The sequence below is a fragment of the Balaenoptera borealis genome (assembly GCF_965194805.1).
Source record: "Balaenoptera borealis genome assembly, chromosome: 3".
NCBI classification, from domain to species: domain Eukaryota; kingdom Metazoa; phylum Chordata; class Mammalia; order Artiodactyla; family Balaenopteridae; genus Balaenoptera; species Balaenoptera borealis.
The window spans coordinates 37192809-37215910 of record NC_138866.1 but is presented as its reverse complement, the minus strand read 5'-3'; the positions used below and the strand labels follow the sequence as shown (position 1 = coordinate 37215910).

The 23102-nt window shown below is 36.8% G+C and overlaps 1 protein-coding gene across 21 annotated transcripts in view; it reads left to right on the top strand.

The window, feature by feature from the left end:
* SYNE2 (spectrin repeat containing nuclear envelope protein 2) overlaps positions 1–23102 on the top strand; it is a 313751-nt gene that overhangs the window by 82101 nt on the left and 208548 nt on the right. For 20 of the 21 annotated variants that reach the window (XM_082386394.1, XM_082386388.1, XM_082386393.1 and 17 more), the window contains exons 8-11: positions 4575–4771; positions 10441–10541; positions 12266–12367; positions 14446–14583. In XM_082386394.1, the coding sequence (XP_082242520.1) occupies positions 4575–4771; positions 10441–10541; positions 12266–12367; positions 14446–14583 (538 nt within the window). The remainder of the gene's footprint in view (positions 1–4574; positions 4772–10440; positions 10542–12265; positions 12368–14445; positions 14584–23102) is intronic. The other variant, XM_082386392.1, reaches the window with a different exon arrangement.

Here is a 23102-nt window from a genome sequence, read left to right as displayed (position 1 = left end):
TCCCCCTTCCCCTCACACTGAATCTTCCACATGTGGACCTCTGTGAGCTCAGCCACACTTGGTTTTGAAGACCGGAAGGTAGTATCATCTGGGTAACTTACCTCACTCCCGCTCCCGTGTGTAGGTGGCCTATTACTGTGTGCAAATAAAGTAGTCTTTAAATATCTTTTTCTTTAGGCACGATTCCCCTATGCATCTGGAAGGTGGATTTAGATACAAAACGTTTTGCCATGCTAGAAGCTCTTTAAAAGTCGGGACTCTTATCTTAGTTGACTGTGTATTCCCTTAATTTTAGCCTAATATGTGTTCTTGGTAGGTGCTCCATAAATGTGTTGAGTGGATGAATGAAAAATGAGTGAATGAGTAGCCAACTCATAAAATTATCCCTTGGAACTCTATAGGGCTGCATGAAAGACCATGGTCCCCATTGTTTAGAAACTCGTAGCTCAATTAGGAAACAAAGAAACAAGAGAGTAGGTGTTTTAAAAAAAGATGATAAAGGGAAGTTAATGCTTATAATTTCTTTTTTTTTTTCAGTTTTTTTAATTATTAATTGTTATTGGAGTCTGGTTGCTTTACAATGTTGTGTTAGCCTCCAATGCACAGTAAAATGAATCAGCCATACACATGTAGTTATTCCCTTCCTTTTGGACTTCCCTCCCATTTAGGTTACCACAGTGCACTAGGTAGAGTTCCCTGTGCTATACAGTATGTTCCCATCAGTTGTCTATTTTATACATAGTGTCAATAATGTATATGTGTCAATCCCAGTCTCCCAATTCCTCCCACTATAATTTCTTTTTTACATAGGAAAATGTTTTCTGCTCTTGGGATACATTTACTTTTTCAATTTAGCCAACTGCTTGGATGGAGTTTAGGAAAATAAGGAATTAGGATGCAGGAGATCCACCACAAAAAGACCTATAGAGTTCAAAAGGCGTTCTTTGTCACATCATAGCATTGTCCAGATAAACAGAGGCATACAAATGTTGCTAAGCCTCTCAAATGTTGGGCTTCTGAGTAACTGCTTCCTAATGAAAAGCTAAGATGTTAATTTCTGCCTTACCTTTCTGTAGTTGTCATTCATCCTCTGTATTCTGTGAGGGGACACAAATATACATGCATATCTTACAGGTTTTAAGTATATTAAATGAACTTTTTCTTGAATTTCCTAGAGATAATTTTACTTCAGTTTCCTAAATTTTTAAAATCCAAAATATAGCATGTGTGAAAAGCATTATTACACCATATTCAGATTTGTTTCATTTATGCTTAAATAAGCTTCAAACCCTTTCAAAGTCCATATATTTTACCAAGGTTTACCTTTTCCCCATGTCCGTCCTTATTTTTCAACTATAGAGCTTATGCTAAACGTATTAAGATGTAGTAGGTAATTCTTAAGTATTTCGTCAGGAGTTTATTCTAGTTTTGGCTATCATTGGTGGTATTATTGGGTGACTTTTGTTTGAATATTTTGTGATTCTCTAGGGCTCAGATGTAAGGCTATGTTGTAAGAAATATGTGGTATTTTTTTTTTATTTCTGAGGGAGATGAATTGGGCCCCCATTTGTGATGTCTGCGTGAGCCTAGATCCTGTCAGTCACTCTGGAGCCAACCCCGCCCTCTCCAAGGCCCGGCAGTAGCACGTTCTGTGTGGCACTTGTTTTGGCCCATCAGGGTAGAGCTGAGTTCCCAGCCTGGTTCTGTATGGAGCGCGGTGCCTGCTGGTCGGACCTGAGCCGGCTCTGGCCCCCCTTAGCGCTCTGGCGGGTCTGGCCCCGCCCTCAGCCCCACCGCCACCCCCGAAGCCATCAATTTAGTTTAGTACTTACACGCCCACGCTGAAGCTGGAATACTAGGTTTTGAGTTCTGGCTCCCAGCACTTTCTAACTGGTAGCCTTAGACACTTAATCTCGTTGTGTTCAAGTTTCCTTAATCATAAAACGTGGACAATACTAACACTTCATAGGATTATTATGTGCATTACAAGAATTGTGTTTTTTTAAAAAAACATTTGCAACAGTTTCGGGACACAATGGGCACCATATAAGTGTTTGTTAAACGACAGGAAAATCACTGCCTACTATGTAGTTTGTCATAATCATAGTTTAGGCTTTTTTCCTAAGGGATCCAGGAAAGCCCAGGTCATCTGAAGCAGATTATTTCTTGAGTAGCTTTTATCATGTATACTTTTGATGTATACTTAAATTAGTCCATTGAATTTCCTTGCGTTTTTATGGGATATTAAAGGAAACTATAGTTGTTCTCGAATATTTCCCACACTTTGTAGGCAACTATATGCTTTTACAAAATCTTCAGTGATCTCTTGTCGAACACAAATTGAGTGGTTTGAGATATACATGTTAAGCACCTTTTTATGTCAGGCACTGTTTGCAGGGCGGGTGAGTCTAAAATGATGGGCAAGAAAGAAAGGGCCCCTGTTCTCAAGGGGCTTGCACCCTAGTGGGAGAGGCACATGAATAAATATGATAATTATAGTTGGCCGTAAAGTTAGGAAGGACTTATGATATGGTTGAGAATGTCAAGGATAGGAAGAGGGTGCCCTTATTGTAGGTGGTCATGGAGTGCCTTTCTTCTTTTTAAAATTTTTATTGAAATATAGTTGATTTACAATGTTGTGTTAGTTTCAGATGTACAGCAAAGTAATTCAGTTATACATATATATATATAAATATGTATATTCTTTTTTTACATTCTCTTCCATTATAGGTTATTACAAGATATTGAGTATAGTTCCCTGTGCTATACAGTAGGTCCTTGTTGGTTATCTATTTTACATATAGCAGTGTGTACGCCTTTCTGAGGAGGAGACCTTTGAGCTGAGACCTGAAGGAGAAGGCTTTAGGTGTATGAATATCTGGGAGAAAGAGTGTCCAGGCAGAAGGATTAAAAAGGCTGTGGAGAAGCAGAAATGAAGCCAGTGTTGCTGCATGTTGGAAGGTGGAGATATTGAAAAATATCCTCTGAACTGAGAAGGAACTTTAAGACTGAAGAATGAAACAGGCAACTCCATAAAGTGCAATTATGAAACTTATTGTGGGTAACTTACAGGCAGGATCCGGCAGACAAGAATCCAGAGGCATTCAGAGCTGTACTCCATGCCCTCAAAAGGGGTACAGGGAGATTTAAAGGGGCCAAAGCTAAAACAGAATCTGACTATGAAGGGAGAAGTATGTCTGCACCAACAGGAACCAGGGGTTTTTCCTCTCCCTGGGGTCTCATGACCATTAACCATCTGTGTCAGCAAAAGGCATTCTTCCAGTTTTCATATCAGATGAAGGCAAGGGTAAAAGTTGATGGGGAACTTATCTGGCTTGGGCACATTCCTTGCGAGCAGGCTAAAGCTCAGTCGTGCAGAGAGAACAGGGGGTTAGGACTGCGGGCCTAAGATGCAGCTGACAAAATGGAGTCAATGTGGTCTAGCCACATACTGCAACATTGTAAGAGAGGGGAGATGTAAAGGTGGGAGAGGTAAGCAGGAGCCAAAGCTTGTCTGGCCTTGTGGGCCAGAGTGTGGGATGTTATTCTAAATATAATGACAAGCTATGATGGGTTTTTTTAAAATAATTTTTTTTATTGTGATAAAATATACATAACAAGATTTACCACTTTAACAGTTTTTAAGAGTACAGTTCAGTGACATTCAGTACATTCACAGTTGTGTAACCATCACTGCTATCTGTCTGCAGAACTTTTTTCATCTTGCAAAACTGAAACTCTGTATCTGTTTAACACCTCCCCGCCCTATTCCTCCTTCCCCTCAGCCTTCCCCTGGCCACCAGAGATCTACTTTCTTTATCAGTAAATTTCACTCTGTTTGGTACCTTAAGAGAGTGTAATCGTATAACATTTGTCCATTTGTGACTGGCTTATTTCATTCAGCATAATATCTTTAAGTTTCATCCATGTTGTAGTATATCTCAGAATTTCCTTACTTTTTAGGGCTGAATGATATTTTATTGTATGAACACACCACATTTTGTTCATGCATTCATTCCTGGTGACTGGTTCTAAGCAGAGGAGTGACAAGGTCTATCTATCCAATGAGCTATTGGCCACTGACTTGGCACAATGTATCATATAATTGTTTCCAGTGAGAAATACAATTAGTCCCTCTAGTGAAAGGAATTTAACAATTTGTAGAGGCCCAGCTTAGTCTTGAGCCAACAGATTGCTGAATGAAGAGCATTAAACTCCAGTGAGAACTGTCACGTGAAGGGCTTGTAAAGACAGATTTCAGGCGCACTTCCAGAGTGTGATTCCGTGGACCTGGGGTTGGGCCTGAGAATTTGCATTTCGAGCAGCTACAGCCACGTGACGCTGCTGCCGGGGCCGCGCTTTGAGAAGCAGTGCTCCGGGGCCTCGTGAGCCTTATCACACTTGGCATTTTACTTTAATTTGACCCCATGGTTCAAATAAAATATTTTCCTAGAAGGATTGATTCGATTTATGTGATTGGCAGAAATTAGTTTTAATTCCTGATGAATAGAGTGGAGGTGCTTTGATATAGTCTTTTAGATAATGTTTATCGTGTTTTTATTCTTTTGTCATAGGTTTGAGTCTGTCAGGGTGACGGATTTTAAGGCAAGCTGGAGAAATGGGATGGCTTTTTTGGCTGTCATCCACGCCTTGCGACCAGACCTGATCGACATGAAGAGTGTGAAGCACAGATCCAACAGGGACAATCTGAAAGAGGCCTTCAGAATTGCAGAACGAGAATTAAAGATCCCCAAAATGCTGGAACCAGAAGGTAAAGAAGCTTCTTTCTTTGTAAAACAATGTCCAGTGTGAAGTGGATTTGAAAACAGTACCCACATATGAGCAAACATAACAGCATTATATTTTAGTCCTGAAGGGTTTAACTTTAAACTTTTTATTAAGTTTCATGAAATTAAGAATTCCTGCCAGTTAGTTAACCTCAGTAATTGCAGGGAGGATGCCACAGCTGAAACCAAACGATGCTGTTTTGGGGAATAATTTTGAGTCTTTGTCTTAATTTTCTTTTATTGTGTTCTATATTTCGTCCTCCTTGATTCTATTATTCTCTTCTAAAATCTCTCAAGTAAGATATTTCTTTGAGTGGTTTATATATGTCCCCTTTCCTATTCCCTCCCGCTAGTTAAAGCTGAGCCTCTATGAGGACAGAAACTGCTTTTTCTGTTTCTCTCTCTATGGCTGGCTCAGCTTTGCCATTGATTGTGCTAAATCAGTTTTGTTGGATTGTTAGGGACTTCCCTGGTGGTCCAGTGGTTAAGACTGTGTGCTTCCAATGGGTGCAGGTCTGATCCCTTGTCGGGGAACTAAGATCCCGCATGCTGCACGCCGCATGCCGCATGAAGCGGCCAAAAAAATAATAATAATTTTGTTGGATTGTTAACAACATTAGCGAAATCCTAAATACTGGCTATATTCAAAGAGATAATTATCAGGTTATACTTTAACTTCATAAAATTAAGATTTAAATAATTCATTTCTTCTGGAAAAGAACTTTACTTTGGATTGTGTTGTTTCATAATTTACCCAAAGCTTGTTAAAAAAAAAAAAAACCCAGTAAGGTCATAAAAAAGGCATGTAGGATTAGTGAAAGTTATAATGAACTAACAGGTCAAGAGATACAAATTCTAGTCTCAGCTCTACAACAGGGGTGTGTAGGTCAATGTTTAATGTTAGGCTCTCTGAAACAGTGTGTGTGTGTACATATACATGTCTATTATAAATTTTACAAACATAAATGATGTGTAGCACACAGTTTACAAATAATAATAAAATATATGATACACTTTATTATAACTTCCATATAGCCCCCAAATGCTTTTGTTGATTTTTGCCACTCTTATATCAATCTGTAGCCAACTTAAGGTTGCAGTTGCTGAACCAGTGCAGTTCTGACATGAGTGTTGGTGGATAACTTCCTTTGCATTAATGAGTAAGTGTAACAGCAAAGAGATACGTCAGAGCTGCACTTGTTCTTCAGTGATGTGAATGACTTCTTTGCTGGGAGAATACTGGAAGAATTCGATTTCTGTTCTATTCACAATTTGACAGCTATAGACAGGACATACTTTTAAGATTAACCTGCATTATTAACAATATCTCCATCCTTTCCTTGGCACTCAACAAAACAGCAAATCAAGCCCTCATCTGCTGATTTTCTGTGGTATAAATCTTGCCACCAACGTGAAGTCACTGAATACATTGGGAAAAGATGCACAGTAGCACACCATTATATATTATTTCTATCATACAGATACAATAGACATAACCTTAGAGGTGTGGATAGTAGTAAAATGCAGTGAAATACTTGGGAAGTGATGAGTTTTACGTATTTATTACCTTTGTTTTAATATAATTTATGTAATTGTGCATTTATAGAATTTAAATTTTAATGCTATGTTAAATTTTCAGCAGTTTCATAAGTCAATTGTTAAACAATCAGCTCTCTCAAGCTGGTGTGAGCACACCACTGACTGAGTGACCGTGGCTTTGTCACTTAACCTTTCTGGTTTTAAATAGCTGTATTGAGATATAATTCACATACCATACAATGTACCCATTTAACTGTACAATTGAATGGTTTTTAGTATATTCACAAAATTTTGCAACCATCATCATAATCAAATTTAGAGCATTTTCATCACCCCCCCAAAATAAACCCTGAGCCCATTAGCAGTCCCTCCCCATTTCCCCCATCCCCCATCCCCCCACACAGCCCTAGGCAACCACTAATCTACTTTCTGTCTCTATAGATTTGCCAATTCTGGAAATTTAACATGAACGGAATCATACGATATGTGGTCTTTTGTGACTGGCTTATTTATTTATTTATTTATTTAATAAATTTATTTATTTATCTTTGGCTGCGTTGGGTCTTTGTTGCTGCACGCGGGCTTTCTCTAGTTGCGGTGAGCGGGGGCTGCTCTTCATTGTGGTGTGTGGGCTTCCCACTGCGGTTGCTTCTCTTTGTTGCAGAGCATGGGATCTAGGCACGCGGGCTTCAGTAGTTGTGGCACGCGGGCTCAGTAGTTGTGGCGCACGGGCTTAGTTGCTCCGCAGCATGTGGGATCTTCCCAGAACAGGGTTCAATCCCATGTCACCTACAATGGCAGGTCGATTCTTAACCACTGCGCCACCAGGGAAGTCCCTGGCTTCTTTAAATTAGCAGAATGTTCAAATTTCATCTATGTTGCAGCATTTATTGTTAAAAATAATAACAAAAATTTTTTATTTTTAGATATACTTTATTTTTTAGGACAGTTTTAGATTTATAGGAAAATTGGGAAGACAGTACAGTAGGTTCCCATATACCCCACGCCCAATTTTCCCTATTGTTAGCATCTTACATTAATACAGTATATTTGTTACAATTAATGAACCGATATTGATATAATAAAGGCAATACTCTATTCACATTTTCTTTGTTTTCCCCTAATGCCCTTTTTTCTCTTCAGGATCCCATCCAGGATACATTACATCTAGTCATCATGTCTCCTTGGGCTCCTCTTGACTGTGACAATTTCTCAGACCATTTTTTTTTGTTTTGGATGACTTGACAGTTTTTGATGACTTGACAGTTTTGAGGATTACTGGTCAGGTATTTTGTAGATGCTGGAATTTGTGTTATGCTTTTTCTCTTAATGCCAACTTGACATCGCCGTTGACGTTGACGTTGATTGCCTGGCTGAGATAGTGTTTGTCAGGTTTCCCCACTGTGAAGTTACTCTTTGTTTCCCCCCTTTCCTTACTGTACTCTTTGGGGGGAAGTCACTATGCACAGCCCACACTTAGGAGAGTATGCTCACTCTCCTTGAGGGCAGGTTAGCTACATAAATTATTTGGAATTCTGCACAGGAGATTTGTCTATTCTCCTCCATTTATTTACTTATTCAACTATTTTTTTGTATCAGTGTAGATTCATGGATTTTTTTTTAATACTTTGGGTTGTAATCCAATGCTACTTTGTTTATTTTATTGCTCAAATTAAAAATAAATTTTTTTTGTACCTCCGAGTTTTGGCTATTAAGACCTCTTTCAGTCGGCTCCTGTACTCCTTTGACATATCCTCAGTGTGGGGTTGGCTTGTTTGTTTTGGCACTACAAGATGCTCCAGGCTCATCTTGTATACTTCCTACTGTAGTCCTGGATCAACTATTCCTCCAAGGAGCCCTGGTTCCTTTTACTAGAGAATAGTATTAGAAACCAAGATCTGGGTGCTAGGTGTGCTTGTTGATACTGGTTTCTAGCCTTTTTGGACCTTAGTTGTTTTTATAAGAGTTAATTACGTGATATTCCCAAGTTCACAGTTAGCCTAATGATTCCATGTTTCTATATATCAGGTTTGTCATTAGTTTGGCTTCATGTGGCTTGTTAATAATTCTGCTTGTTTAACTTTCCCCCATCTCTTTGTTTTTTCTCCCTCCTTCCCCCCCCCTTTTTTTTTGTCCAAAAAGGAAAGAACCTTTTCGGCTTTTCATTATCTTTTCAAAATTTATTCATTTTCCCCCATGCTTTGCTCTATTCCCTATTTCTGTGTTTTCTTTTAATACTTCTTTCATTGTGATTCACCAAATATTTATTATTAGTGTAAACTATTTTTGCTATTTTAGTATGTGAAAATAACTAGGCAACTAGTGGAAGAGACAATTTAATGAAAACAAATTTCCACTTTATAAATGATTGCCCATAATTCATTTTACATAGCTTAAATAATAGCTCAAAAACATGAAATACATGATGATTTTTTTTTTAAAGAGAGGGGGGACCTTTTTTTTTTTAGTTTTTATTTTTTTAATTAGTTAATTAATTTATTTGGCAGCGTCAGGTCTTAGTTGCGGCACATGGGATCTTCGTTGTGGCATGCAGAATCTTTTATTGCAGTGTGCGGGCTTCTCTTTAGTTGGGGTGAACGGGCTCTAGAGCGCGCAGGCTCAGTAATTGTGGGGAGCTCAGTTGCCCCGAGGCATGTGGGATCTTAGTTCACCGATCACGATTGAACCTGCGTCCCCTGCATTGGAAGGCGGATTCTTAACCACTGGACCACCAGGGAAGTCCCCATCATGATTATTTATGCAGACCAAATACCACAGTCATACTTGAATAAGGGAATTATCTTTTGACACAATTTTGTTAACACATTAATCATTATGCATAGCCTCATATCCAATGAAAAAATTTAAAAGAGAGGTATCCAGCTAAGCCAGTATCATTATTTTATGTATCTCTTGATATTTATACTTTTTTCAATAAAAGATAGAATAACTTAACTCTTAGGGATTCTTTCTTTATTGAATCCCTACTCCCAGCTCTTTATTGATGCTTTTAATGTGCTTACTGCCTTGGATTTTACCATTTGGTTATAGATTAGATTCAATTCCTCCCTCAACTGACTTAGAGCACTCACTGGGCCCAGTAAACATGCTTGCTAAAGCATGCATAGTGTGTTGGATTTGTTTATTTGTTTTTCTCCTAACTGCAAGCTCCTCAAGGGGCAGATAATGTCTTAAAGCATCTAGCATCTACTCAAGGGTCTGGCATCTACTTGCTGAATGAAGGGATGAAACATAAGCCCATAAGGGCAAGGACTGAGTCTTACATATCCTGCTTGTGACCTGCATTTGTTGGCTCTTTATAAATACGTGTTGAATTGAATTTAACAGAATTAATAAATAAACACAGATTTCTTTGTCAATATCGTCATTGGTGGTTTTGGCGGCGTAGCAAAAGACATCCCCAAATTATGTGTTCATTTTGTCCGTAACATATTGTAATCTCTTCTTTGTGATTTGTGATCTACTTAATTTATTATATGCCTGGAGAAGTTCTGTACTTAATGAATTTATAATATTTTTAACTTTGTTTAAATCAGCATTTTCCAAATTTATTTCACCATGGGCTCTTTTAATGCAAAACAAAGATTGGTCCATAGAAGGCTCTCAGTAAATGTATTTGCTCCACAAATGAACGAATAAAATCTTGTGGATGTCTTGGACAAATCTTCTATACAGCATATACTTTTGGAAATGCTTTATTGCACAAATGCTGAGACCAATGTGTCAGGAGTGGATTCCAGTTGCTCTATGTTTCTGCATTCCTGGAGGACTTTCTGCACTGTCACCAGAAAGAGGAAGGCTTACCTTTCTCCTATCCACCCTCCCTGACTACTCATGCCCTCATACATACAACATGTACAGTGACATTTTATTATTAGGAAACTGAGGCTGTGCAATACTCCTACCAGGATTCAACCCAGCTCCATCTCACTCTAGATCTAAGCTCTTAACCACTGCATAACCTTGGCGCAAGGGTGAGTGAGCAGAGATTGCATGGCTGGTCGACTACTTTGGTTCATTTCAGTACTGTTCTCGAGTATTAATTATAGTAAATCACACCTATAGGTGGTTGATAGTGTGGTATATCTTGCAGATGTGGATGTTGTTAATCCTGATGAAAAGTCAATCATGACCTATGTGGCACAGTTTTTGCAATATTCAAAGGATGCACCTGGGACTGGAGATAAAGCCCAGGTATGTCTTTATAAGTACAAATCAAGCTCATTTTTGTTGTACCCTACTAATAGTTTAATTTTTAGCATCGAGGCATAATTTGCACACAGAACTTACATGTACAGTTCAGTGAGTTTTGGCAAATGCATACACCGTATAACCATACTTTAATCGTGATGTAAAACATTTCTATTACCCAGGTTGTTCCACTGTGCCTCTTTTCTGTCTGTACTCCTCCACCTGAAGCAACCAATATTCCAATTTCTTTCACTATAGATTAGTTTTGCTTGTTTTTTTAAAGTTAAAAGTGGTAATTTATTAAACTTTGTTGAATTATCTAAAACAGCATTTAGATACATACTATATAGGACAAATTAAGTTTAGCAGGCTTTTAAAAAAGTCTAGAGATATCGGATTTTTGTCTGTTGTAATTTTTATCAGCTTTATTGAGATACAATTCATATACCGTAAATTAAATCATTTAAAATTTACGATTCAATGGTTTTTAGTATGTTTACATAGTTGTGCAACCATCATCACAATCTAATTTTAGCATATTTCCATTTTACCTGTTCTTTAGCTTAGTATAAATGGAATCATATAATCCATATAAACAGAAGCATTGTGTTCCACTCTTGATCCTTGTTTGTTGAGATACTGTTGAATTACCATCAGGCTGCCATTTGTTTATTCAGTTTTTTCCTTTGACTTTCAGTCAGTTACACAAAATATTGTGGGTGGAAATTTCTTAAAAATCACTGAGCTGAAAATAAACATTTTTTCTGCATCTATAAAGATAAATGAGTGCTGTGAGTTTAGTAAAATGTTTTTGAATATTATTTTAAAATTTAAACTACTTCCTCAGACATGTAAACATGTAGTCATATTATCACATTTGCTTTGACATAAAATTTAGGCCTATGTTTTTCCAACTGTTTTGTTTGAGGCACCAAGCCAGATTGTTGCTGACTCTGGAAGAGAGACTCAAGCTGAGACATGGGCTTATAATGCACCTCACTTATTTCTGAACTGCTGAGGAGCTCCTCTTTTCTAATTAATGTTCTTATCAAAAAATAAAATTAAAAATTCAACTGTCCATGAAATCAGTTGCAAAAATATATAGAAAGCACTGTTGCTTAATAGAAAGAAAAAAGTAAAGGAAGGTTAAAGGAGAATGGAAATAAGATGCAATTTCTTTTGCTTTATCCTCCGCCAGTGAAATTTGCCTCCAAATGTGTGCAAGCTTACCGCCTAAACAAGAATCTAAAGAAGAAATAATTGTTGCCCAATTCCATAGGATAGCTTAACCAAAGCTTTTAGTAGTGTTATTTTTAGGATCTTTAAATTGTTCAAGATATTTTTGATGTCAGTATATTTAGTAGATGTAAACATCTGTTAACCCATGTTTAGATTTATTGGAAAGCAGTATTCTGAAATGCCTGCTATAAATAAATAATTTAGAATAATGTTCTCTGAAATTGAAGAATAATGAAAGTGGATAAGCCAAAAAAATAAGGGCTTGCTTGCCCTGTTTCTTTAGCACGTTATATTCAGATGGTAGTTTCAATCCATTTTAAAACTTAAGGTGTTACATGAACAGGCAAAATTCCTCTTTGGCACAATGAGTCATTGGTGTGTAGTGATTACACTATTTCACTGATGTTTGAAGTTGTTAATTTTATTGTTTAAAAAAATCACAAAGTATATTTAGGCTAGAGTTTTAAATGTGTGTGTGTGAATTACAGGGAAAGGTGAAAGATGCTATGGTCTGGTTAACTCTACAAGAGAAAAAGCTACAGAAAACGCTAACGGATTCAGAAAATGAGACCTACTGTAAGAAGTATGAAGTAAGTATGACTTTAAACAGTAATTTATTTGTAGTTTACTCTTGGGGAAGAGTAGGATGTTTTTAGAAAAAAACTTTCAGAGTTAATTGTTTAAATACTAAATTAACTCCAAGTTTTAGTGTTGAGTTCGAAGGACCGAGCTTCTCAAATTTTAATGTGTGTAGGAATCACCTGGGGAATCTTGTTAAAATGCAGATTCTAACTCAGTAGTTCTGGGATGGGGCCTGAGATTCTGCATTTCCCACAAGCTCCCAGATGGTGCTGATGCTGGTGGTCCTTAGAGAACTTTGAGTAGTAAGGTTTTAGAGTGGGGACGGCAAACTGGTCTCTAGGTCCCAGCACCTGTTTTTGTAAATACATTGTTATTGGATACATTATCTTATGTATTATATATTACATTATATATTATAATATATATTATATGTGAGCCATGCCCATTAAAGTATTGTTTTTGGCTGCATTCTCACCACATTGTTGAATAGTTACAGCAGAGGCCATATGGCCCACAAAGCCCAAGATGTTTGCTATCTTACTTATCTTATAGTACACGTTTTCCAATCCCAGGTCTAGAGCAGAACATGCTTTTCAGAATGAATATTGAAGGGAAAAAGATTAGGAAATCAGAAATGGAGCTATCCCAGAATTACAGTTCAGGGCTTCAACCAAAATGTCCTTTGGGAGTAATGACAACTGTTACTGTCACCATGTATTGAACATTTGCTATATATCAGGCACCTGCTGACAAGTGTTTTACAGGTTACAACATCTTGCTGAGTATGGTATGGTTATTCCAGTTTTACAGATGAAGACAAACAAGACTTAGAGGGACTAAGTGATTTATCTAAAGTTATATAGCCACTGAAAGGTAGAGGTGGGATTTGAATGAAGTCAGGCTTCAAAGCCCAGCTCTCTTTAGTCCTGATGCTTCTCCAGGGTAAGCAGTTATTCCTCACACCATTTTGAAAGAGGCTATCAGGAGCCAAAGTGAAGGTTTCACAGTCTTCTTTCTTAGAACCCAGTCTGTGCAACACTGTGCCCCTCACCTGGTCTCCGTCCTGAATAAGGAGGAGATACACTCATGGGCCTATACGGCACTCAGCACTTCTAGACCTTCATCCCCCCCATCGGTTAAGAGAGGGAGTTGGATGAATCCAGTCTTTCCTGCACTAACATTCGGTGGATTCTGTGACTTGCTCGCCACACCATTCTTTTAGGTTTGGAGTCATCAGGGAAGGAAGACATTCTCTTCTTCCTTTTTTCTGAACTGCATAGGCTTCTTGCCTCTTAGCTCTGGCCTGAAATTGTTTTCATCGACAAGGTGCTCAGCGTCCACAGGAAGAGCCTTGCTCTCACTTGTCTTTCATTTACTCATGTACCACAGATTCAGCTTTCTTAAATGAAAGGCTTTATGAAGTTATTTTAATTCTCAGAGAGAATCAAATTACTTATCCCTTAGTTTGTTCACAAAATTTAATTAGAAATGCGACCAATAATTATGGGTAATCTTAAATAACAGTTATGGAATTGATGACTCAAACACCAATATTTCACACAAATACAAACCAAGAAAAGCTTTATTTATTAAATTTTTGAGGGCAAAGGCAAAGTATATTCTAAAGTTTGTATAAAATGACTTGGGAAGAATGGCTCAAGCTCAGTTAATCATGGAAACTTCAAAAACCATTTATACGTGATGACTGCTGTCATATAATTCTCACTTCTACTCATTCTTATTTTGTTGTGAACACATATTTGGGGAGGACAGACTCACATTTTCCATGGGGCATTATGATTTGTCCTCTAGAGCTGGGTGGCCTTGCTGCCCTATTCCAGTAGAAATCCAACCATAGTGACATGAGACGCAAGCTGTGACCTATGTCACTATGAGGGCACCCAGATCATGAGGGTGCACTGAAGAAAGAAACTGGATTGGTGAGAGAATCGTGAATTCAGGGAATTTTACCTTTATCTAAGTAAAAGTTAAAATATAACCTACAACTATTGATCTTCAAATAGCAAATTACATTTTATAAACTGGTTTAAACATTTCAGTCTTTAAAATACCCTTCTAATTGTAGAGCCTGCTGTCCTTTTTGGAGTCATTCAATGAAGGAAAAAAACCCTTTCTGGATGTCCTGTCGATAACAAGGAATCTAGATGAGCTGAATGAAGATCAGTTACAGTTGAGAGAAGCCTGGGATGGTCTCAACTGCCAGGTTACTGTGTTGTGTTGATTAGAACATTTTCATGGGGCAGCTTTGTTGGATGAGAACTTTAGACTTTCATGAGGAATTCTGTAAAAGACAGAGTAGATGCTTCATCAGAAAGTTGGGAGGGCGTTATGTTTTCTCCATGATCTCATTTGGGTAGTGGTTGATATTGAAATAGGAATTTATAACATTCTGTTTAGAGAAATTACAGGCTTATCCAAAGTTTTTATATTTGCCATCAATTCTTGGTTTGCCACAGTAGATTATCCATATTCTGATTGACCTGCAACCTCCTCTCTGCTTTGGACCAGTATCATGTATCACTATCAATATATGCTTGAAGTGGGTAGGGACAAACCCAGAGAGAATGTGTAATGATGAATGTGTGTATGTGTGTCTGAGTATATCTGTATGATTTCAGTCATTTTAAATTTATTGAGTCTTGTGTTATGGCCCAGGATATGGTATATATATATATATATATATACTATTTGCACTTGAAAGGAACATGTATTCTGTAGTTATTGGATATAGTATTCTATAAATATCAATAAAGACAAGGTGGTTGGTAGCATTCATATTATCTATGTCTTGACTGACATTTTGTCTAGGTATTCTATCAATTTCTGAGAGAGACCTATTAAAATCTGTAGAATCCTTCCTGTAATTTAGTCAAATTTTGTATCATGTATTTTAAGACTTTGTTATTAGGTGTGTACATTTATGATTGTTATGTCTTCGTGAATCAACACTTACCATTATGAAATATTCCTGTTTATCTCTGGGAAGACTATTTTTCTTCATGTCTACTTAATCTTATATCAGTATGATAATTGCATTCTTCCTGTGCTGACTGTTTGTGTGGCACATCTTTTTCCTTCATTTACTTTCAACCTATTTGAGTCTTTATATTTAAAGTGCATCTCTTATAGACAGCATATGGTTGGATCCTGCTTTATTATCCACTCTGACAATCTTTGCCTTTTCACTCGAGTGTTTAGACAGTTAATATTAAATGTAATTATTGTTATGGTTCGATGTGGATTTACCATCTTATGCTTTTTTCTGTTTATTCCCTCTGTTTTTTGTATCTCTATTCTTTCTTTTCCTGCCTTGTTTTAGATTATGTTAATATTTTTAGAATTCCATTTTAATTTATCTATTGGCTTTTTGGCTCTACCTCTTTCAAATTTTTACTGTGATTACAAGGTACATTATAAAATTTTTATAGTCTACTTAAAGTTCTACAATTTCTAAGTTATTGTACAACTTCTTATAATATGTGGAAGTCTTGCAATCAAATCTCTCATTTTTTATGCTTAGTTGCTTTATATGTAAATATATATATGACACAAACATGTGTTTTAAAGTCCCCAAGACCACGTTATACATTTTTGCTCAAAACAGTCATGTATTTTAAAGAAATTAAGGAGACAAATTAGTCTTTCATATCTATATAGCTATTTATCATTACCATTGTTCTTCGTTCCTCCCTAGAGATTTGAGTTTCCATCTGAACTCATTTCCATTCAGCTTGAAAAACTTCCTTTAACTTATCTTATAATGCAGATCTGTGGATGGCAAATTCTCTTAGTTTTCTTTGATGTCTAAATGTCTTCATTTTGCTTTCATTCTTTTTAAACATCTTTGTTGAGGTATAATTTACATATCATAGAATTTGCTCATTTTAAATGGCTAATTAAATGACTTTTAGTAAATTTACAGAGTTACAACAGAGATTGTATAGTTTGTAAGTCAAAAATACTCTTTGGCCCTGGAAAAGTTTGCCAATTCTTGCTCAAGCCTCTTGGCCATCAAGAGCGACACCCTGTTTTCAGAATATATTTATCATACCATTTGTGTAGTGTGTTAAACACTAGCACAGTGGCTTAAAAGAGCCACCCTTTCAGTCCCTAATTTTGAAGAACTAGTGCAGCTTCAGAAATTTTCCCATCAAGTGGCAGTGCTCATTGCAATTTCAGCTCCTTTTCCGACCACAGTTTGACAAAACTGATCCCTGTGAAGGGCAGGAACTCTCTGTTACGAATCCTCAACAAAACAGAAGGAGAGGAAGAAAATATTGTCTGTATAGTTCAGACTGTTCCAGGCCACAAAGACCTGGTCTAATTTTGCTGCCTGTGATTTGGAAAAATCACCCAAAATAATGAGAAAAACCATTAAAAGAACTACTTTCCAAGATTAAGTGCTACAAATTGATAGCAGCTTGAAAATCCGTTCCTTAGGTAGAGTGCCGCTCATTTTCTTGGCGTTGCAAAATGAAACTTATTAATTTTAAAGTCATCAGGTGTATAACAGTCAGTACCATCCAGACAGATTTTGGTTCAGTTGGTTGAGGACACAGATATCTCAAAGCATCTTAATAAATGATTTCATTTTAAGCCTGCTATAGGAAATAGCCACATTGTGTTATTTTGACCTGACAAGATCTTATATAAATTTTCATCCAAATTCAAAGGTAATTTCCAACACTGAGAAAGAAAGTGTAGAGCTAGTTTTCTATGTTAAGGGTGGAAAGAGAGGAATGAAAGGTAAATACCGCCTTCTATCTTTCCTCTTCCTACTGCTACATAGAGTACAGCCCGCAGTCAGAAAGCCCACATTTGGTTTCATGCAAAACATATACAGCTTTCTTTCAGTTGTGAAAAGAATAACAGCTGAGTTAAAGGTATCGTTCTTAGCTTCTCTTTTGCTCAGTCCTTTGCCAGTTTTCTGGGTTTTTTGTTTGTTTGTTTATTTTTTGGGAAACTCACAGATAATTCAGATATATATAATAAAAGCACACGCTAACTTGTTCATATTAAAATTCATAATAGTGAAAACATTTTTTCATTCTTTTCCGACTGGAGGCTTAATGGTATGTAGTTAATGATTTAGGATTGTAGAGCTGTCTTCTGTCTTAACGCCTTTTGAGAAAATAAACTTGCAAGGCAATTAAAGCAAAACAAAATACTACATGGTGTCACTTATTTGTGGAATCTTAAAACAAAGTTAAACTCGTAGAAACAGAGTAGAAGAGTGGTTGTCCGGGATTGAGGGTGTGGAAAATAGGGGGAAGTTGGTTAACGGGAACAAACTTTCAGCTATAAGATGAATAAGGTCTGAGGATATAATGTAAAACATGGTGACTATAGTGATAGCACTGTATTATATCAGTGAAATTTTCTAGAGTAAAACTTAAATGTACTTGCCCCCCCCAAAAGATAAATATGTGAAATGATGGATGTGTTAACTAGATGGTGAGCCTCCTTTTATGATGTAAATGTATATCAAATCACCATGATGTACACTTTAAATATCTTAAAATTTTGTTTGTCAGTTATACCTCAATAATGCTAAAAAAAGCAAAACAAAATGCAAAAACTGTAATACTTAATGTTTCTGGTTTATAAATAGTTCCATTTGACTGCCTTAAAGGAGGCTACCTTTGTCCTCATTTAACATCTTTGTACTTGGGTTGTTGGTTTAATGGGGTTTTTTTTGATACTTTGCCCTGCATATAGTGGGCACCCAATAAACGTTTTTCAATGAACTAATAATGAATCAAAGAACCCTATTCTTAAAAAATAACCTAATTTTGCCTATTTTTTCCCCTAAAAGTGATTTAACTCTAAGAGTAGTGACAACTCCTCTAGTAGAACTATAATGGTAAGAGAGAATACAGACTTAAAACTCGTGCTTTCATCATCAGTGTGGAGTCCTCCCCACTGACTCTCTTATATTGCTGACCACACTTTACTGTAACCGTGTCCTTGTCTGCTTCCCCCACTAGGTGGTTCAGGCAGGAGCTGTGGCTATTATTTATCTGGTTGACCCTTAGATGTGGAGGGTTGTGTTAAACTTACTCTTGCCTTCATGACACATGGATCTGGGCAAGTCCCTACTCTTATTTTTATTCCTTTATTAAATTTTATGTTTACTTCCTTTTATCTCCATACCCTCCTTCCATCCCTCTTTCTCCTTAGGCTGCCATTGTGATGTGCTTAATGTGTATCTTTTTGTTTTATGTGTTCTTGTAAAATGCAGTATTGTATTTATGTGTCCGTGTATTTTTAGGTTGTGTGAAGTGATACTGTATGTTATTCTGCTCCTTACTTTCAGTTTTGAACACATATATTTAAGGTGCCTCCATGTTGCCCCCCATGTACATCTAACTGGCATCTAACCGCTGCACAGTCCTCTGTGGTGTGTGACCACCCCCCCCAACATGTCCTTCCTCTACTCCAGAAGCCTTCTATGTCTTTATACCCAACTCTTAACACAATTCATAAATGTTTGCTCAATGAGTGAATGAATGAGTGTGTGAGTTTGTTTTTTTTTTTTAATTTATTTTTTTATACAGCCGGTTCTTATTAGTCATCCATTGTATACACATCAGTGTATACATGTCAATCCCAATCTCCCAGTTCAGCACACCACCACCCCCACCCCCCGCTGCATTCCCCCCTTTGTGTCCATACGTTTGTTCTCTACATCTGTGTCTCAATTTCTGCCCTGCAAACCGGTTCATCTGTACCATTTTTCTAGGTTCCACATATATGCGTTAATATATGATATTTGTTTTTCTCTTTCTGACTTACTTCACTCTGTGTGACAGTCTCTAGGTCCATCCACATCTCTACACATGACCCAATTTCGTTCCTTTTTATGGCTGAGTAACATTCCATTGTATATATGTACCACATCTTCTTTATCCATTCATCTGTCAATGGGCATTTAGGTTGCGTCCATGACCTGGCTATTGTAAATAGTGCTGCAATAAACATTGGGGTGCATGTGTCTTTTTGAATTATGGTTTTCTCTGGGTATATGCCCAGTAGTGGGATTGCTGGGTCATATGATAATTCTATTTTTAGTTTTTTAAGGAACCTCCATACTGTTCTCCATAGTGGCTGTATCAATGTACATTCCCACCAACAGTGCAAGAGGGTTCCCTTTTCTCCACACCCTCTCCAGCATTTGTTGTTTTGTAGATTTTCTGATGATGCCCATTCTAACTGGTGTGAGGTGATACCTCACTGTAGTTTTCATTTGCATTTCTCTAATAATTAGTGATGTTGAGCAGCTTTGCATGTGCTTCTTGGCCGTATGTATGTCTTCTTTGGAGAAATGTTTATTTAGGTCTTCTGCCCATTTTTTGATTGGGTTGTTTGTTTTTTTAATATGGAGCTGCATGAGCTGTTTATATATTTTGGAGATTAATCCTTTGTCCATTGATTTGTTTGCAAATACTTTCTCCCATTCTGAGGGTTGTCTTTTCGTCTTGTTTATGGTTTCCTTTGCTGTGCAAAAGCTTTGAAGTTTCATTAGGTCCCATTTGTTTATTTTTGTTTTTATTTCCATTACTCTAGGAGGTGGATCAAAGAAGATCTTGCTATAATTTATGTCAAAGAGTATTCTTCCTATGTTTTCCTCTAAGAGCTTTACAGTGTCCAGTCTTACATTTAGGTCTCGAATCCAGTTTGAGTTTATTTTTGTGTATGGTGTTAGGGAGTGTTCTAATTTCATTCTTTTACATGTAGCTGTCCAGTTTTCCCAGCACCACTTATTGAAGAGACTATCTTTTCTCCATTGTATATCCTTGCCTCCTTTGTCATAGATTAGTTGACCGTAGGTGCGTGGGTTTATCTCTGGGCTTTCTATCTTGTTCCATTGATCTATATTTCTGTTTTTGTGCCAGTACCATATTGTCTTGATTACTGTAGCTTTGTAGTACAGTCTGAGGGCAGGGAGTCTGATTCCTCCAGCTCCACTTTTTTCCCTCAAGACTGCTTTGGCTATTTGGGGTCTTTTGTGTCTCCATACAAATTTTAAGATTTTTTGTTCTAGTTCTATAAAAAATGCCATTGGTAATTTGATAGGGATTGCATTGAATCTGTAGATTGCTTTGGGTAGTATAATCATTTTCACAATATTGATTCTTCCAAGGACATGGTATATCTCTCCATCTGTTGGTATCATCTTTAATTTCTTTCATCAGTGTCTTATAGTTTTCTACATACAGGTCTTTTGTCTCCCTAGGTAGGTTTATTGCTAGGTATTTTATTCTTTTTGTTTCAGTGGTAAATAGGAGTGTTTCCTTAATTTCTCTTTCAGATTTTTCATCTTTATAGGAATGCAAGAGATTTCTGTGCATTAATTTTGTATCCTGCAACTTTACCAAATTCATTGATTAGCTCTAGTAGTTTTCTGGTGGCATCTCTGGATTCTCTATGTATAGTATCATGTCATCTGCAAACAGTGACAGTTTTACTTCTTCTTTTCCAATTTGTATTCCTTTTATTTCTTTTTCTTCTCTGATTGCCATAGCTGGGACTTCCAAAACTATGTTGAATAATAGTTGTGAGAGTGGGCAACCTTGTCTTGTTCCTGATCTTAGAGGAAATGCTATCAGTTTTTCACCATTGAGAATGATGTTTGCTGTGGGTTTGTCGTATATGGCCTTTATTATGTTGAGGTAGGTTCCCTCTATGCCCACTTTCTGGAGAGTTTTTATCATAAATGGGTGTTGAATTTTGTCAAAAGCTTTTTCTGCATCTATTGAGATGATCATATGGTTTTTATTCTTCAGTTTGTTAATATGGTTTATCACATTGATTGATTTGCATATATTGAAGAATCCTTGCATCCTTGGGATAAATCCCTCTTGATTATGGTGAATGAATCTCTTAATGTGTTGTTGGATTCTGTTTGCTAGTATTTTGTTGAGGATTTTTGCATCTATATTCATCAGTGATACTGGTCTGTAATTTTCTTTTTTTGTAGTATCTTTGTCTGGTTTTGGTATCAGGGTGATGGTGGCCTCATAGAATGAGTTTGAGAGTGTTCCTTCCTCTGCAATTTTTTGGAAGAGTTTGAGAAGGATGGGTGTTAGCTCTTCTCTAAATATTTGATAGAATTCACCTGTGAAGCCATCTGGTCCTGGACTTCTGTTTGTTGGAAGATTTTTAATCACAGTTTCAATGTCATTACTTGTGATTGGTGTGTTCATATTTTCTATTTCTTCCTGGTTCGGACTTGAAAGGTTATACCTTTCTAGGAATTTGTCCATTTCTTCCAGGTTGTCCATTTTATTGGCATAGAGTTGCTTGTAGTAGTCTCTTAGGATGCTTTGTATTTCTGCGGTGTCTGTTGTAACTTCTTCTTTTTCATTTCCAATTTTATTGATTTGAGTCCTCTCCCTCTGTTTCTTGATGAGTCTGGCTAATGGTTTATCAATTTTGTTTATCTTCTCAAAGAACCAGCTTTTAGTTTTATTGATCCTTGCTATTGTTTTCTTTGTTTCTATTTCATTTATTTCTGCTCTGATCTTTATGATTTCTTTCCTTTTGCTAACTTTGGGTTTTGTTTGCTCTTCTTTCTGTATTTCCTTTAGGTGTAAGGTTAGATTGTTTATTTAAGATTTTTCTTGTTTCTTGAAGTAGGCTTGTATAGGTATAAACTTCCCTCTTAGAACTGCTTTTGCTGCATCCCATAGGTTTTGGATCGTCCTGTTTTTGTTGTCATTTGTCTCTAGGTATGTTTTGATTTCCTCTTTGATTTCTTCAGTGATCTCTTGGTTATTTAGTAATGTATTGTTTAGCCTCCATGTGTTTGTGTTTTTTATGTTTTTTTCCCTGTAATTGATTTCTAATCTCATAGCATTGTGGTCACAAAATGTGTTTGATATGATTTCAGTTTTCTTAAATTTACTGAGGCTTGATTTGTGACCCAAGATGTGATCTATCTTGGAGAATGTTCCATGCGCACTTGAGAAGAAAGTGTAATCTGCTGTTTCTGGATGGAATGTCCTATAAATATCAATTAAATTTATCTGGTCTATTGTGTCATTTAAAGCTCTGTTTCCTTATTTATTTTCATTTTGGATGATCTGTCCATTGGTGTAAGTGAGGTGTTAAAGTCCCCCACTATTATTGTGTTACTGTCGATTTCCTCTTTTATAGCTGTTAACAGTTGCCTTATGTATTGAGGTGCTCCTATGTTGGGTGCATATATATTTATAATTGTTATATCTTCTTCTTGGATTGATCCCTTGATCATTATATAGTGTCCTTCCTTGTCTCTTGTGACATTCTTTATTTTAAAGTCTATTTTATCTGATATGAGTATAGCTACTTCAGCTTTCTTTTGATTTCCATTTGCATGGAATATCTTTTTCCATCCCCTCACTTTCAGTCTGTATCTGTCCCTGGGTCTGAAGTATGTCCCTTTTAGACAGCATATATATGGGTCTTGTTTTTGTATCCATTCAGCAAGCCTGTGTCTTTTGGTTGGAGCTTTTAATCCATTCACGTTTAAGGTAATTATTGATATGTGTGTTCCTATGACCATTTTCTTAATAGTTTTGGGCTTGTTTTTGTAGGTGCTTTTCTTCTCTTGTGTTTCCCACTTAGAGAAATTCCTTTAGCATTTGTTGTAGAGCTGGTTTGGTGGTGCTGAATTCTCTTAGCTTTTACTTGTTTGTTAAAATTTTGATTTCTCCATCGAATCTGAATGAGATCCTTGCC